This window comes from Geotrypetes seraphini, chromosome 11 (genome assembly GCF_902459505.1).
Source record: "Geotrypetes seraphini chromosome 11, aGeoSer1.1, whole genome shotgun sequence".
Lineage (NCBI taxonomy): Eukaryota > Metazoa > Chordata > Amphibia > Gymnophiona > Dermophiidae > Geotrypetes > Geotrypetes seraphini.
This window is the reverse complement of record NC_047094.1, coordinates 83,805,444-83,823,924: the sequence shown is the minus strand read 5'-3', so window position 1 is coordinate 83,823,924 and position 18,481 is coordinate 83,805,444. Positions and strand designations below refer to the sequence as shown.

Below are 18,481 nucleotides of genomic sequence, written 5' to 3'. Positions count from 1 at the left end.
GCCATGGGGGAAAAACACATACAGCAGTTCTTTCTCCAGCCACCACTGAATTAAAGCATCCAGTCTGGGGCTTCCGAACTCGAATCTTCAGCTGAAGAAATAGTTTGCTTTCTTGTTCACTGCCAAAGCCATCAGATCAACTGATCGTCCCTAACGTTGCACAATGCATTGAAAGGCTGCCTGAAACAACAACTCCCCTGGGTCCAAAGTCTGCCGGCTGAGATAGTCAGTTTGTATATTCTCCACCTCTGCTACAAGAGCCACAAATATTGCCAGCAGATGGATCGTCACCCAATGGAACAACTGGGCCTCCAGTCTTAATAGAGCACTTTTGGTGCCTTCCTGCCGGTTGATATATTACATTACATTAGTGACTTCTATTCCGCTTGTACCTTGCAGTTCTAAGCGGATTACAGTATAAGATAGCTGGACATTTCCAGGAAGTTACAATTTGGTGGACGCTTACAGTTCTAAGCGGATTACAGTATAAGATAGCTGGGCATTTCCGGGAGGTTACAATTTAGGGGATGCTTACACAGTAGATGCAGGGGAATTACAATTTAGGGGACGCTTACACAGTAGATGCAGGGGAATTACAATTTAGGGGACGCTTACACAGTAGATGCAGGGGAATTACAATTAAGGGAACGTTAAGTAGAGGAGGCAGAGGGGGATATTGAGGAAGGGAGAAAAAAAATTGAGGAATACTAGTAGGGAAGAAGAAATTAGAGGTAGGATAATTGATAGGGTCATTGGGGAGATATTAGTAGAGTGGTAGGAGGTCAGCTAGTAGTTTGCGTGAAGGGGAGAGGATGCGAGGGGGGATAAGAAGGCTGTATAGTTTTTCTAAATAGGAGAGTTTTGATTTCTTTTCGGAATGATTTATAGCCACATGTAGTTGTCAACAGGTTGGAGATGCAGGGTGTCCAGCTTCGCTGCCTGCGTCGCTAGGAGGCTGTCATACATCTTCTTGCGCTGAGTTCCCTTGAGTGGTGGGTAGGAGAATAGTATCTGGGTTCTTCTTAGTCTGGATGTGCGGTTGTGATTCAGACGGCTGTTGAGGTAGGTGGGTGCAGTTCCGTTTAATGCTTTGAATAACAGACAATAAAATTTGAATTGGATTCGAGCTCGTATCAGTAGCCAGTGAGAGTCTAGGTAAGCATTAGTGATATGGTCGAATTTTCCGAGTGAATAGATCAGCCTGAGGACTGTGTTTTGAATGGTCTGTAATTGGCTTATCAAGTTTGTGGGGCATGGAAGGTAGAGGATATTGCAATAGTCCACTAGTCCTAGGACAAGGGATTGGACTATGATCCTGTAGTGATCTTTTTCGAAGAATTTTCTTATTTTCCGAAGGTTGCGCATGATGAAAAATGCTTTTTGGGTGGTTTTGTTGATTTGGATTTGCATTGTGCAGCATCTATCAATAGACACTCCAAGGATTTTGAGAGAGGGCTGTATGGGGTATTTGGTGACATTTATTTCTAATTCTGTTATGGATGGGGTTTTGTCTTTTTCAAGTAGTAGAAATTTTGTTTTGTCCGAGTTCAGTTTCAGTTTGTGGTCTAGCATCCATTCTTCCACTGCTTCCAGTGTTGTTTTTAGGTTGCCTAACGAGGTGGGGTCTTGGGTGTCGAAGGGAAGAGTATGGTTATATCATCTGCGTAGCTGAAAGAGGACCAGCGAGAGAGGAGGTGGGGCCGTTGGACGATGGGGACAGAAAGGGAGTGATTAAGGAGGATAAAGAGGTAGCTGAGAGGTTGAACACGTTCTTCTCGTCGGTTTTCACGAGCGAAGACACATCTAATATACCGGACTCAGAGGAGCTCATGAGTGGGGAACAGGCTGAGAAATTAGAGCACATAGAGGTAAGTAAGGAGGATGTCCTCAAACAGATAGACAGGTTAAAATGCAGCAAATCACCGGGCCCGGACGGGATCCACCCAAGGGTTCTGAAGGAACTAAGACAGGAAATAGTGGGCACAATCCAACATGTTTGCAACCTATCCTTGAAAACTGGTGAGGTACCAGAGGACTGGAAATTGGCAAATGTCACACCTATCTTCAAGAAGGGATCGAGGGGTGACCCCGGGAACTACAGGCAGGTGAGCCTGACTTCAATTATAGGGAAGATGGTGGAAGCTATGATCAAGGACGGCATTTGCGAGCACATAGAGAGGAATGGCCTACTGAGAACAAGCCAGCACGGATTCTGTAAGGGAAGGTCGTGCCTAACGAACCTTCTGTACATCTTTGAGGGAATAAGCAGTCGGGTGGACAATGGGGAGCCCATAGACATCATTTACCTCGATTTTCAAAAGGCTTTCGACAAGGTGCCACATGAAAGGCTACTTAAGAAGCTGTGGAACCACGGGGTGGGAGGGGATGTGCACAGATGGATCAAGCACTGGTTGTCGGGTAGACTGCAGAGGGTCGGAGTAAAGGGTCAATATTCTGACTGGCGGGGAGTCACGAGCGGTGTGCCACAGGGATCGGTGCTGGGGCCGTTACTCTTTAACATATTCATCAATGACCTGGAAAAGGAGGCAAAGTGCAGACGATACCAAACTGTGCGGCAGAGTTAGGACCAGGGAGGAGTGTGAGGACCTACAAAGGGACCTGGACAAGCTGGAAGACTGGGCAAACAAATGGCAAATGCGCTTTAACGTGGAAAAATGCAAGGTCATGCATATAGGGAAAAAGAACCCGTTGTTCAACTACAAATTGGGGGGTGTATTGTTGGGAGACAGCAGACTCGAGTGAGACTTGGGTGTGCTGGTGGATGCATCACTGAAGCCATCTGCACAGTGCGCAGCAGCCTCGAAAAAAGCCAACAGGATGCTGGGCATCATAAAGAAGGGCATAACAACCAGAACACGGGAAGTCATCATGCCATTGTATCGAGCGATGGTGCGTCCACATCTGGAATACTGCGTTCAGTATTGGTCGCCGCACCTCAAGAAGGACATGGCGGTACTTGAGAGAGTCCAAAGGAGAGCAACGAGAATGGTAAGAGGGCTGGAACACTGCTCATATGCCGAGAGGCTGGATAGGCTGGGGCTCTTCTCTCTGGAGAAAAGGAGGCTCAGGGGAGATATGATAGAGACCTTCAAGATCATGAGGGGCATAGAGAGGGTGGATAGGGACAGATTCTTCAGACTGAAGGGGACAGCAAATACGAGGGGGCACTTTGAGAAACTGAAGGGAGATAGGTTCAAAACAAATGCAAGGAAGTTTTTTTTCACCCAGAGGGTCGTGGACACTTGGAATGCGCTACCGGAGGAAGTGATCAGGCAGAGTATGGTCCAGGGATTCAAACAGGGATTGGACGGATTCCTGAGGGATAAAGGGATCGTGGGATACTGAGGGAGGAGCTGGGATGTAACACAAGTATAGAAAGCTAACCAGATAATGAGTATAAATCAACCAGGTCGTGCATGTGCAAGACCGGAGGGCTAGGACTTGGATAGGAAGGCAGGACTTAAATGGGAAACCAAGGAGGCAAGGGAGCCCCTTCTGATGATTCGGACAGGTCGTGACCTGTTTGGGCCGCTGCGGGAGCGGACTGCTGGGCAGGATGGACCTATGGTCTGACCCGGCAGAGGCACTGCTTATGTTCTTATGTTCCGTTTAGGGTATCTAGTGTGATGCTATGGGAGGATATGAAGAGGTTGAAGAGCATAGGGGACAGCGGTGATCCTTATGGGACTCCACAGGGGTTAGACCAGGGGTCCGATTTGTGGTTGTCTGACTTGACTCTGTAGGTTCTTGTTTTTAGGAATCCTTGGAACCAGTTGTATACCACTCCTGAGATCCCTATGGTGTCTAGTATCTGACGTAGTATGGTGTGGTCTACCAGGTCGAATGCCGCTGAGAGATCTAATTGAATTAGCAACATTCTTCCTCCTTTACTAAGGTGCTGTCTAGCTGTGTCTAGTAGAGTTGCTAATAGTATTTCTGTACTATAGCTGGTTCTGAATCCTGATTGAGAGGGGTGAAGTAGGTTATGATCTTCTAGGTAGTTGGTGAGGTATTGTGCTACTAGTCCTTCTATTACTTTGACATACAGTGGGATTGAGGCAATGGGTCTATAGTTAGTGGGGGTATCTATTGGGCCTTTGAGATCTTTCAATAGAGGGGTGATTATAATCTCACCTAGTGGGAATTGACCTTCCATGAGTGTGGTATGAATCCATTGCATGAGGTTGGCTCTAAATTTAGGGGTAGCGTTTGTTAGGAGATATGAGGGACAGTTATTCGAGTCACATGATGCTTTGCTGTATTTTTTGTAAAGACGGTCCATATCATAAGAACATAAGAAATGCCTTCACCGAATCAGACCTTTGGTCCATCCAGTCCGGTGACCCGCACACGCGGAGGCCAATCTAGGTGTTCCCTGATGAAAATCTTATTTTCCCATATCCCTCAATGTGATTTGCAAGGAGGTGTGCATCTAAATTGCATTTGAATCCCATAATGGAGGTTTCCGTCACTACCTCCTCCTCAGACCATTGAACTAGTGCCACCACTTTGGAATTGCCTGAAAAACCCCAACAGCTTTGCCTTCCAGAGAGCTCCTCAGGGTCTGTAATGTGGTTCTCAGTTCCAGTCTGTTTAATTGACCATTTCCTTTGAGAGGGAGTCCATCGGCCTTGAATCGGATCGTCATTGCAATAAGCCCCCCTTCCCCAGCCATAAAGACTGGCATCTGTGGTCAGTATCGCTCATGATGCTATCTGGAGGGGAATGCCCCTTGACAGAGACTCTGGCCGAATCAATCAATGCAAGCTACGCCTGTTTCTTCCATCCTAGCCAGCTGCAACTGAAGGGGATCTCTCTGCAGGGACCAGCGTGACAACAGGATATCCTGGAGTGCGCATATGAGCCTATATGGTTGCTGCCATAGACACCAATACTTATAGATAACGCCAAGCTGTAGACAATGGCATTGTCAAGGTGGTCTGAAATTCATCTCCAGGTCTTTTTGTGCGGTTCAGGAAGAAAACAACCCAAAAACAACCCCCACAGCCTCTTGACATACTGAACCAAATTCCCAAATACTCCAGGAATTGGGATGGTACTAAGTGGCTCTTCTGGAAGTTGACTATCCAACCCAAGTTCTGCTGTAGTTGGACTACTTTTGCCACTGCCTTTCCTCCCTCTGACTTAAGTCAGGGCTCTGATCAATCAATTGTCCAAGTATGGATGCACTTGTATTCCCACTTTGTGGAAGTGCACTGCTACCACCACATCACCTTGGTGAAAGTGAACAATGCTGTTGCCAGCCCAAAGGGGTCACCCGGAATTTGACCACTTTCTTTGTCCACCCAGCCATACAATCCACAAAAATTCCAGGAGTGAGTGACAGAATTTGAGTTTGTAACCGTCTCGAATAATCCCAACCACCCAGTGGTCCAAGCAAACCAGCTCTCAAGCCTCCCCCATATGCCGACAACCTCCCGCCTATCTGCGGAAGCAGGGCAACTGACCTGGTGTCATTGGAATTTCTTTGAAATTGCTGTGGTGTGAGAACCAGAAGATTGAGGTCACCTAGTGCTTCTGTAGTTGTGTCTAGATCCTTGATAGGATCCTTGGGTAGAGGTTTTTCCCGAATGCCAACAAAATCACCAAGAGCCTGAAAATCTGCTAAACCTGACCCTCTAGGGCAGGGTTGTCAAACTCAATCACATTAAGAGGCCGAAATCTAAAATCCAGGCTAAGTCGCGGGCCAAACCCCACCCCCATAATAGTATTAACTGTAATACCACTTTTTCCATTCATTTTCATATATACACACAATATAATCTTATTAACAACACATAATGGTTAACCACAAAATTAAACTCCACAAAGTACAAAACTGAACTACACAAAGCACACTGTATGCTTTTCAATATTCTTTCCTACCAGAACACAGATAACCCATATGAAAATACAGGACCACACACTAAAAGTATTAATATATACAAACGAAACCCTAAGATTCAAGACTCTGCATGCAGTACAATCCCAGAGAAAAAGAAACAAATGCATTTCTTCCTAAACAGTGCAAAATATAGACTGCAGATGTAAATTCTCAAAAATGACACAATTCAATTACTAAATTGAAAATAAAATCATTTCCTCTACCTTTGTTGTCTGGTGATTTTGTTTTTCAAACCATCTTTGCCCAGTCTCTGGCTGCTCTTCCTTCTGTCTGTGCTCTTAACTGTGTATCACCTTATCCATTTGCTGTTTTTCTCTCCTTCACTTTTTGCCATACATCCAGCTTTAGCATTAACTTTTAACATTCAACTTTATTCCATTTTTCTGCTTTCTTCTCAACTATCTACTTTTCCATATCTTCCCTTCCCATCTATCCATGTGTACCATTTCCTCCTTCTTTTTTCTCCCCTAGTCCCCCTATCCATAAGAAGCATTTCTTCTTATCTCTTCCCTGCCACACCCATTGCTGTGCACCATCTCCTCCCTCTGTCTCCCCTTTCCCTCCATCCCTGTGCACCATCTCATCCTTCTCCCATGGTCAGACAACTCTGTCTTCCCCCTTCATATGGTCTGGCATCTTTCTTCTCTCCTTCTCATAGCCTGGAATCTCTCTCCTCTCTCATAGTCTGGCATCTCTCTCCTTCCTTCCCTCCCTCATCTCTCTCCTTTCTGCAGTCTGGCATCTCTACTCCCTCTTTCCCTTCCGTGGCCCAACATCTCTCTCTTCCCCATGCATCTCTGCCTCACTCCTCTCCAACCACCATGTCCAATAATTCTCTCTCCCTCCCTCTGCCCAACAGTTCTCCTCTTTCTTCATCTCCCCAAGTGCACCATCTCTCTTTCTCTCTCTCAGACACCCAATTGTCCCTTTCTATTCCCTCCCTCACCTCAGCATCTCTTTCCCTCACTCTCTCCATTCTTCTGTCCTATGGCTCATGCTCCCCTCCCTCTTTCCCTTCATTCTGTGTCCCAAGTTCATGCCTTCTCCCTCCTTCCATCATTTGTCTGAAGTTTGTGCTCCCTCCCTCTCGAGTCCCAACATGCCCCTCTTCCTCCCTCCATTCTGTGCTCAAGTACGTGCCTCCCTCCAATGGGTGTTTTTATCTTCTGGTCGGCTCCCTCCTCCTCCCTGCCACAGTTGTTTCTGTGCACAAAGCCACGGTTGGTGGCTGAGCTGGAAACCTTCTCTCTGAGAGAGCACAGAAAGGAATGGACAGAAAGAGATTTGTTATCCAGGTGGGAATGAAATGCATCGATAGGACCAAGATGAACTCTAACCAAATTGGTTTTTAGACCAGAATTAGGGAGCTAGGGAAGGTAGTCCAAGATGGACAGAAGCGGATACGAGACTGGCTCCACAGAATGTAATGCACACTAGGAAGAGAAGCATGTCTATTTGAAGTAATGACAGCACTGAGTAGAAGGTTTCCTAGACACTTCAATGATAATGGATATTGCAGCTGAGAGGCAGAAAGCATTTACCTGCTTGGTGAAAAAACCCACAATGTTAGTGCTATGAGTGGGGGTTGGGATGAAGTAGGGACCATTCATTCTGAATTAGCAATGTTGGAAACAGTTCCCAGAGTTTTCTGATGGCGAGTTATAGGAGGAATGGAAAACAAATCTGGTTGTGACCACAGGGGTGTCATGAGGATCATAGTACAACGACCTTGGTGGAGTTTGAGTAGCGTTTTCTCTATAAGAGGGACTGGAAGAAATGCGTAGAGGGACTTGTCCTCCAGTGAAGTAGAAAGGTATCCGATGCAATATAATTGGGGGCACAGTTTGGAACAGAATTGTGGAAGTTTACTGTTGTGAGAGGAAGCACAATGTCTTTGTCCAGCGTTCCCCAGCGAGAGAAAATCAGATGCAAGACTGTCATGTTGAGAGACTACTCATGAGGTTGAAAAAGCCTCAACTTGCCTGCCAACATATTCTGCTTCCCCCACCAAGTAAATAACCCTAAGTATCCCATGAGCAGTGGCCCAATTCCAAATCTTGATTGCCTCCAGACAAAGGAGATGAGATTCTGTGTCTGGTACTTGTTGAAGGAAGTGGAATGTTCCGAGAGTACTCCCTAATGCTTACAATTCTAGAAGATTAATATGGAGGGAGGGTCTGTTCATGGCGACACCACACTCCCAATGTGAAGACCATCTAGATGAGCTCCCCAGCCTAGCATCAAAGTATCTGTGGTTAGAAGTATTTGGAGGAGAGGGGGCTAGAAAGGAAGATCCCGAGTAAAATTTTGTGCTACCATCAATCATTGGAGAGAGTGCCATAGATCTGGGATGGCAAACATAGTAGAGAGGGATCCCATGGCTTGTAACCACTGTATTGATAAGGTCCACTGTGGAATTCCAATGTGAAAGCATGCAAACATAGAAACATGATGGCAGATATAGGCCAAATGGCCCATCTAGTCTGCCCATCCACAGTAACCATTATTTCTTCCTCTCTCTAAGAGATCCCACGCCTTCTTGAATTCAGACAGTCTCTTGTCTCCACCACTTCTTCTGGGAGACTGTTCCACGCATCTACCACCCTTTCTGTAAAAAAAGTATTTCCTTAGATCACACCTGAGCCTATCACCTCTTAACTTCATCCTGTGCCCTCTCATTCCAGAGCTTCCTTTCCAATGAAAAGAGACTAGATTCATGTGCATTTACACCACATAGGTATTTAAACATCTCTATCATATCTCCCCTCGTCTGCCTTTCCTCTAAAAGTATACATATTGAGATCTTTAAATCTGTTCCCATACACCTTATGACGAAGACCACGTACCATTTAGGTAGCTTTCCTCTGGACCGACACCATCCTTTTTATATCTTTTTGAAAATGTGGTCTCCAAAATTGTACAAAAGCATGACCTTACATTTTTTAGCTGCCAAATTTCAGACCATTCTTCAAACTTCGCTAGGTCATACTTCATGTTATTCACAACATCTGGGGTGTCTACTCTATTGCAGATTTTGGTATCATCCACAAAGAGGCAAATCTTACCTAACAGCCCTTCAGCAATATCGCTTATAAAAATGTTAAAAAGAACAGGTCCAAGAGCAGAACCTTGAGGCACAGAGGCACTCTGCCTCAGAGTGATCTCCAGTGACCACTACCCTCTGTCATCTTCTACTTAACTGGTTTCTGACCCAGCCCATCAATTTGGGGCCCATTCCAAGTACACTCAGTTTATTTATTAGACGTCTGTGTGGAACACTGTCAAAGGCTTTGCTAAAATCTAAATACACATCTAGCACACTCCCTCTATCCAATTCTCTGGTCAATTTGATAGAGCATGAAGTTCTTCGTCTCCATTTTAATGGGAACAGCTTGATTTATTTGCTTTATAAAGCCAGAAAAGGATATACTCTCTAGTAAAGGCTTATGCCTTTTACATAACATAACTTTATTCTTCTATACTGCCTTAACCAAATGATTTCTAGGCAGTTTATATAGAAGAAGGCTGGACAGTCAGCGAAATACAAAAGATTAAAAATTACAACAATTTTCTTAAATATACTCAATACAGAATTTTACAAACAATAACATCCACATTTAGGAAATTAATTTGTCAAACAACACTGCCTTGATTACTTTTTGGAATACAACATAAGATGACATAGCTTGACCAATGCATTTACCCAACCAGGACTGCTGTTTACCTGCTTGAAATGCGAGAGTCTTATCCAAAAAAGTCTTGTACCTGCAATCAGTAATATTTGGATAAGTGAATAAATGAAACTTCTAGTTTTCCTTGTTGGTGTGTACAACACGAAATGAGATAAAAAAAATAAGTTGGGGACAATCCCCAAATCAGCTTAAAACAGATACAAGAAAATTTGAATAGTACTCGCGCCTCTACTGGCAGCCAATGCAACAAACGATAGTAAGGACTAATGTGGTCATTTTACTTCAATCCAAATATCAATCGGACAGCTGTATTCTGCACTATTCCCAATTCCCTATTCTCAATACAGTACTTTCTTAGAAGCTCAAAATAAATAATACTGCAATAGTCCAGTATAGATAAAACTAATGCCTGCACCAATAACCTAAAGCAGTGGTTCCCAAACCTCTCCTGGAGGATCACCAGGCCAGTCGGGTTTTCAGGATAGCCCTAATAAATATGCATGAGAGAGATCTGCATATAATGTAGGTGCCAGGCATGCAAATCAGCTCCATGCATATTCATTATGGCTATCCTGAAAACCCGACTGGCCTGGTGGTCCTCCAGGACAGGGTTGGGAACCACCGATCTAAAGGATAAAAATATTTTTTTAAGGTCTTTAATTTCCACAGTGCAAAAAAGCATTTTTTTATCACTGAATCAGTGTGCTCTATCATGGTTAGATGGCAATCTATTATGACTCTTAATATTTTTATAGATTTTTGAAAATCTGGTAGTTATAACCATTTAGATGAAGCAATGATTTAATTATTTTATCATTTGGGCTGGCCAAAAAAAAGTTTGGTCTTTTCTGTATTAAGTTTCAGTTTAAAATCGATTGTCCACTGCTCTATCAAGATAATGATCTGAGATACTTGTTTTAGAATGTCGGTAGAAAAATCATTTAAAGGAATTAAAATAGAAAAATCATCTGCATATATTTATGGAAGAGAAGGATCAGAAGGTATGCCATAGGAGTCTTCTGTTGACAAATTTGGCAGATCCTCATCAGAGCAATTTGAGATATCTAAATCAGACTTCCTCAAACTACTCTCTCAAACAAATCTAGGTGTGTGTATTGAGGGGAGCATTGACTGAGCATCAAGGTGCGGGTTGATGTTCTGAGCCAGGAAATAACTCCTCTGCTGCTGATGACAATAACTCATGTAGTAAATGGAACCATGCCAACCTCAATGCTTGACATAAAGCAGGGGTGCTTGACCTCATCCTCAATGTATACTCAGGCTGGGCTGAGACAGGCATAAATGCCTTTAAAGCCTGGGTAGAATGTATCTGTAGCAACTCCGAAAGTTCTTGTTTGAGCATAGCCCATATGTCCTCCTAGAGACCCATTTCACCAGATCTACTGGCTTTTTCAAGGGTTCATAGCGGCTGCTGCAACATTTCAGAGCTGCGGCGCTCCTTCCTTGGGCTTAGGGCTAAATGGGTCCCGTCAGGCTTTGGCTGCCTGCATCTATTAAGACAAATGTAAAGCAGTGAATTGAACATGTGGTATTTATTCAAGTAGCATACTCTATTTTTACAAATAAGTTTACAAAAGAGTAAATAAAAATGGTGAGAGGTTTTTCAGGATCAATGATAGAAACGTGGAACCATATCAGTCCCGGCTAAGGTTCATTCCTGACTACCAAGCAGATTTCTGAGATCCTTTTCCTCTCTTATACATGTTTTGTATATCAATAGGAGGGATTATTTTGTTTGTTGTTGGATTGTTTCCAGTTGAACTTCCTTACCATCTTTTTTTGGACATCAGTGAGAAACAAAACTACACAGCTTCTCAGTTCCGCGGAAAATTGAAAACAGATGATCCCACGAGCCATTAGGCAAGAAGGCACCAGCACTGCCTAAACATTTAAAGTGACAATGCACATGTTAGTGTCCATCCTGGGATACTGGGTTCTGTAGATGATAATAATAATAATAATAATTTATTTTTTTGTATACCGCCATATATTGCCCACATGTGAGAATATTATACCTAATTGTCCTTGGAGAAAACTACACTCCTCCCTCCATATTTGCGGGGGTTAGGTTCAAAGCCGGCCCACAAATAACTTTAGGGTTGACTGACTCACTCCTGCTTCACAGACCTCTCCACTTACTTTTTAAAGCCTGGTGATCTAGCAGAGAAGCGGGGCAGGAACGATCTTCCTATGCTCCTGTCCCGTGTAGAGCTGCAAACAAAAATGGCTGCGTGAATGCATTTTGTAGGTTTGCGAGACCACAGGAACTCACGGAAGCCATTTTTGTTTGTGGCTCTGCACGAGGCAGGAGCATAGGAAGATCACTCCTGCCCCGCTTCTTTGCTAGACCACCAGGCTTTAGAAAGTAAGTAAGTGGAGAGGTTCAGGAGGTGGGGTGGATCAGAGAGATGAAAACCACGAATAATCAAAGTCACGAGTGCCAAATTCGCGAATATGGAGGGGAACCTATATTTCTTCTCTAAACTCAGTATGATCTGGGCCACTTTCAAAATAAATGTGCTTGTTACAGTTTTTCCTCCATGCTAAATTTGGTCCCACTCAAATATACATTCTTGACCCCTTTATTTACAATTTCTTTTCAACATCCATTGGGTTGAAAAGAATAAAAACAAGACAAATAAACACACAAAAATCTCATGCAACCAACCCGACACCAAGGCCAATCTGCAGCCATGTCATACACCTACATTAAACAACCCCCAATCCTACAAAGAGCTATACATGAGTGGGGAGAGACCTCTAGAAACATTCTAAGAGGCTGATGCAGAAAACTGCCTACCATGAGCCCAACCATGTTGTTACCAAAGTTTTACAAGCACATTAGTGGCAGTATAGTGCAGGAAGGAGATGAGCGCAGATGTTAACTCGCTCAGAAGATAGGCTGCAAAGGCCATTAAAATGTATTGTAAAGAGCACATTAAAGTTTTCTGTGCAATGCAAAGAAAGAAACATTTGCTTCTGATGCGAGCACACTGAGAAAAATTTTTGCCTGGTCTGGGTTACAGGAGAGGATTTATGCCAGTCCTTAACATTTAACTGTCAGTTTTGTCTTCTTTTCTAACTAGAAAGAAATGCCTGCAAATTTAAAAGATAAAAAGGAGGTACCAATCATATGTGCATGTTCATACAAAAGTGCAGGCACAGTGCCTATTCTTCTGCACAGAAATAGCCTCATAAAACAACTTTCATGTACAAGAAAGTTTTGCGATACTAATGAATGGAAGAACAGGTCCAAGGTGTACTCGCACTTTTGCTTGGACATGGTCACAAGAAACTGCACTTACCACAAAACCTTTGTGTACATGTACCAGCTTCTCCTGATTAACGGGCAAGTTCTGCGTATTTTAAATTTGCATATCATTAGGCTCCTGCATGGCAGAGAAACAAGTTCAAGGTAGAAGCCACACATTCAGCCATCTGCACACAGCTCTATTGAGAGTCTTTCTGCATCAGACTTTGAGTGTTTCGCTCAGAACATTGCAAATTTCGTCTTCCTGTATTCATTACCTGCAATAAATCCAGAGTTATAGGCATGCTTTTCAATTCTTTCAATAGATCCATTGCACCATCCTATAAGACAAAACAATGGGACATGTCAATGAGTCCAGCTATCCCAAGTCATACTTCAGTTCCAGCCTAGAATTCACAAGGACTCAGCACAACAGAGCCTCAACCAAATCATGACAAGAAAAGCTGAAATGAGAGAGTCCCATTATTAGGCTAATGAAGGTTTCTGAAATTCTATTTTTTTGTGACATCCGAGTTTCTCCCTTTAGTTTTAAGCTTTCAGCTGTATTAGAACCAGTTGATTAGGCTCTAGCTTATATGGAGGTTCCTGAAATTTTAACTGAATAACTGAATAAGATGCTGTTTCTAGAGAAGGTGACCAGGAAACATCAACTTTACAAGTCTGGAGACTGCATCCACACCTGCTTTGAGTAGTAAGTGAAAATTACCTTATGTTTCATCCTTGACTTGTCTATTTTTGCAGCACTAAGAGAAATTATTTGGGTCCTTAAAGTAACTCTTTGTACTATATTTGTGCTTTAGCCAAGTATTTTTCCTTGTCTGCTGATCTTATTAAAGTTTTTTTTCTCCCATTTTGCAAATTGTATTGCTTCTTTCCCCCATGTGCTGTTGAACTTCCACTCACTCCTTCCATTTATCAAGATGCTCTTCCAAGTTGGAGAGAAATGGACTTTAGCGCTCTACTTTTATACTTCAGCACCATATATTTTGATCTGTTGATGCTGTTAGGTACACCTAAAGATTTCTCTTGGGGACAATATCTCCAAATGGGTTAGTTTTGCACACACAATGACAGGAATGAACACCAATCTCAAGCCAGGGCTCATGGAGTATCTATGACAGTGTCTCTCAAACTGTGTGCCCCGAAGAGATTCCAGGTATGCCATGAGGGATTCCAGAATTTTTAAAAATTCCCTTCATAAGTATACACTAGAACAGATGATATGTACATCGCATACACAAGAGTCTGTCAATGTTAAGAGCGCCTACATCTGTAAGGATACAACCGCCCAGACAAGCATTCTTTGATGTGACTCGTCCATGAAAACTGACAGCAAGTAATTTTACTTTTTATGCAGTAGTTATCCTAACTTGAGCAACAAAACAATCAAGGCTTTAATGCTTGGATCTTCTTATCCTCACAAACTTGGATTTTCAGCTCTGACAGAAATTAAAGCGAAAAAAGAGAACGACTGCAAATGGTGAATGATGAAATGTGTGTTTGCTCTTCAACTATCGAGCCATATTTTGTGTTCATTTGCACTCAAAAACAAGTGCATCCATTGCACTGATTAGAATTCTATGCACTATAGTTTCACCATTGTTACAATTATCCACACATAGCTTAAAGAACTTTAAATAAATAGCTCTCAAATTTAATTTTTTGTTGGTTTTGCAATTTTATAATTTCAATTATAATGTGCCACAAAAAAACATTTACTCCATTTAGTGTATCGGAGGTAATCAAGTTTGAGACACACCAATCTATGATGTTAGCTGTATAACCAGATGCCTCCCCAGGCCGCTTAGTTTGAGCTATTCTATAAATGAACCAAAGCACTCGGGTTCCGTTATAAAATATTTGCAAAATTCAATATTGAAACACCTAAAATTTAGGCATCCCCAGGTGTAAGGGCAGTGTCTAAATGTGGCAAGGACCCTCCTGTGTGCATCTCTTGCAAATTAGTACAATGCAAGTTATGCAGGTTTTTGTGGAATACCACTTAAAAATGTAAATGCCAATATTTTTCCATGCCCGAATATGCTGTCATCTTAAATATGTACACATGTTGCAGTATGTGAGCCTCTAGTTCAGTGTTTCTCAAACTGTGTACCACAGCGCAGGTCTATAATTCCAAGAATATGACAGCACATGGACTGAAGGTTTTATCTTATTCCAGGATATTAAAGCACTTTTCATAATTAGTTTAGTTTAAGTCTTCTATTATATACTTGTTCATCTTTTCACTCAGTAACCTATGGTGAATTACTGAACCTCTCACACTGCTGCTTAGTTCTGTAGCCCCTTTTAGGATCACCAGAACAATCCAGCAGAAGAAAGATTCCAGTCTTCTTCTTTGTGTTATGCTATTAGTGACTGCGCAGGTTGAAGTTTATTTTTAGATTCTGGCCTGTTGAACTCATATAATATCCTTTTATCGTATTTACATATGGAATAATGTATATCACAAAAGCCTGAATACGATCACAGAACGTAAGTATGCTTGCAACTCAAAAAGACAGGGAGGAAGATAAGACAGAAGAAGCAAACTAACTTTAGAGAGCCAATGAGAGGAAAATACAAGCCAGTGGGCAGCTGATGGTGGGCAACTGAATCAAGCTTCCATAAAATAAGAGCAGACATGATTACAGCCTACCATAAGTAGTATATCTGCTCTACAGTTTCAAGGACAGAAAAGTAATAAGCACAAAGTGGCCAATGTGGTTACAAGGTCTATCATCATAACAGCTTCGTCAGGCTTCCAAAAATGTCTGGATAAACTGCACACAGCATGCTGCGATTAGAACCTTAACATTAATAAGCATGCTGAGGACTGTATTTTGTACCCAACTGTTCATGTTGAGCTTCTGATGTAAATTGTAATTCTCTCTCTCTCTGAAATGGCTTGGGAAAATCCACTGCTTATTCCTAGGATATGTTGAGCTTCTGATATAAATTGTAATTCTCTCTGAAATAGCTTAGGGAAATCCACTTCTTATTCCTAGGATAAGAAGCATAGAATCTGTTTTGCTACTTGAAATCTAGTTAGGTGCTTGGGACCTAGGTTGGCCACTGATGGAAACAGGATATTGGGCTTTTGGTTTGTCCCAGTATGGCAAGTCTTATGTTCCATTTTATTTGTGGGTTCTCCCGACTGAAAATGTAATATTATTGGGCATAATTTTGTAGTTGGTTGTCATTTGTTTTGGAAAAGAGGTGGTGTTAGCTGCCCTTTTCAGTAGATTTTGCAGGGGTATTTCTCAGAGATGGCAAGTCTCACTCATTAGGAGTGTGTCACACTCATTTGAAAGCTCTCTCACCTGTTTGAACCCTATTTCTCACTCATCAGAACTTCAGTAGCCATGCATTAATCTTGATCACTGCTTTTATGAGGGAAACCTTAGAGAAGTCAAGTGGTCCAACCAGTAGGAAGAAATCTGAGCATGCCTTCCTACTTACCTGTCCCTTTTCCCTTTACTTCAAGTTCATGTGGTCTGAAACAGATGTACATATTATCTCACTACTGGGTGGAAGACAATTCTCAGCTCAAAAGTTTTATCCAAATTGCTCCCCATTTTTTCTGTATTTTTTTTTTTTAGAGGCGCCAAAGAACAGCCACTATCATTTAATGCTGCCTTAATTTGCAAAGCAATACTACACTTAAATCATTCTAGATTTTTACCCAAAATTAAAAATCTCACTCTTTGGTATGGTTGACCCTTGGCGTCCCTGGTTTCTAGGTGTCATCCAGGCAGATCTATGCGCTCAAGATTGCGCACTGCTCCAGCATTAGGAGAGCACACAAATCCCCCAAGAGGAAGGCTTTAGCGTGCGGGTAAAAAAGGGGGGGGGGGGCCTGAACGGTGCCAGGCAGGTGTCACAGTCTGGTTTTTTGCCCTCCACGCAGAAAAATTTCTCCTACCCCCGCTACAGTACCAGACATATACACGGGAAGGGAGAGGGTCACAGCCCGCTTTTGCACTCCACGTACACAAGTGCCCCGCTCCAGTGCCAGAATCACACAAGCCCAGGGAGAGGGGAAGGCGGCGAACACTCACAGTGCTCTTCTTGGACACCATCTTGTCGAGCTTCTTGGCGATGCGCACCACGTCCTCGTCCTTCGCCATCTCCTCCGCCGCCGCTCATCCAGGACCCTCTGTCACCAGGGCAACAACGCCCGACGCACGCTGGGATTTGTAATTCCATTCCGTTCCTCCTCCTTTTCCTGCTGAGGATCCGGGCTCGTGACCAAGGGGCGGAGCTTTCAGGGTCCCCCCAGTCCTGTGTTTTTCCTTCCCTTAGGGCGGGACTACAAGTCCCAGCATAGCACGCGGCGAACTCCAAAAGAGCCGTTCGCTCACGATAGACGGGCAGAGATGGAAGTTGGGGGTCCATCTTCTGTTGCTCTTCTTTTCGGGGAACGTGGGGGTCGTGGTTTTCACGCGGGAGAATGATGATAAGCCGTCGCCTGTCCCTTTTATCGTGGGGCCGTAAATTCCGCACAGGAGCACAAATGACACGCCGAGCCGCCGCGACATTCATCACGTGCCCCCCCAAACCCATCTAAGGAAGGCGGGTCCCAGGTTACCTTTACAGGTTACCTTTATCGAAGGGGCGGGGCTTCTCAGCAACTTTCAAAAAGCCAAAAGAAGCTGCACGTGGTGTCTGTGTGCACTTTGACATCCACATACCCAGAATTGAGTCAAAGGCACATCCTTACCTGGAGTCAGTGGCGGGCGGGGACCTAAGCTCAACATTTTGCGTACTCCCAAGGGCCGGATTAACAATATACACCCTGACACACATATATGTGTCCCCCTAATTCAGTTGCAAGGTCACTTGGACACACAAAGACAGAGGCGTGAAGAAGGTACAAGAGGTTTATTTACAGCATGCCGGACCCCTGTGCAGTGAACAGCCTGCTTAGAAGAGTATTAGAAACAGGATATGCACGGACAATTTTATGCCCTTTTCACTAAGCATATGCAAACTAATATATGCAAAAACTACAATTTTCATTTGTTACTTCTATAACTTTTCTACAATTATTATTGGTCCTAAGCCAGCACTTATGATAGGTTCAGGGGTACAACTTATAGTCCTATAGGAAGCTAGTTCATTTATCTGCTTATCTAAGCCTTGCAGTTCTAAATGTTACATGTTCAGGAGGGCAGAGTACATCATGGCTCAAACTCTTATCTATTTAGCTTACAATGTGGTAAGGTAGGGACATACATTTCAAGCAGATGATGTCAAATAGATTGTACACTTTCCAGCTATGTAGGCCAGAGCAGTATTTCAAACAAAAGTTAACCATTTCATGACCCTACACAGTGACCCCCTCATACTCCACCATCATTTCACCTCCAGAAGAAACAAGGAAAAAGGCAGAGCCTAGCTTGTATGTATGATAGTTGTTTACATAGAAACATAGAAACTGACGGCAGAAAAGGGCCACGGCCCATCTAGTCTGCCCACACCAATGACCCACCCTTACCTACCTCTATGAAGAGATCCCACGTGCCAATCCCATTTTTTCTTAAAATCTGGCACGCTGCTGGCCTCAACTAC

The 18,481-nt window shown here is 43.3% G+C and overlaps 1 protein-coding gene across 2 annotated transcripts in view; it reads right to left on the bottom strand.

Annotated features, from left to right (window-relative positions):
• The window catches only part of TCEA2 (transcription elongation factor A2), a 111,293-nt gene extending 94,167 nt beyond the window's left edge, over positions 1–17,126 (bottom strand). The window contains exons 1-2 of one of the 2 annotated variants that reach the window (XM_033963386.1): positions 16,969–17,126; positions 13,168–13,230 (exon numbers count right to left, since the gene is read on the bottom strand). In XM_033963386.1, coding sequence (XP_033819277.1) covers positions 13,168–13,230; positions 16,969–17,037 — 132 coding nt within the window. In that variant the 5' untranslated portion in view covers positions 17,038–17,126. Of the gene's footprint in view, positions 1–12,944; positions 13,231–16,968 lie in introns of both variants that reach the window. The other variant, XM_033963388.1, reaches the window with a different exon arrangement.
• Positions 17,127–18,481: the final 1,355 nt, after the last annotated feature.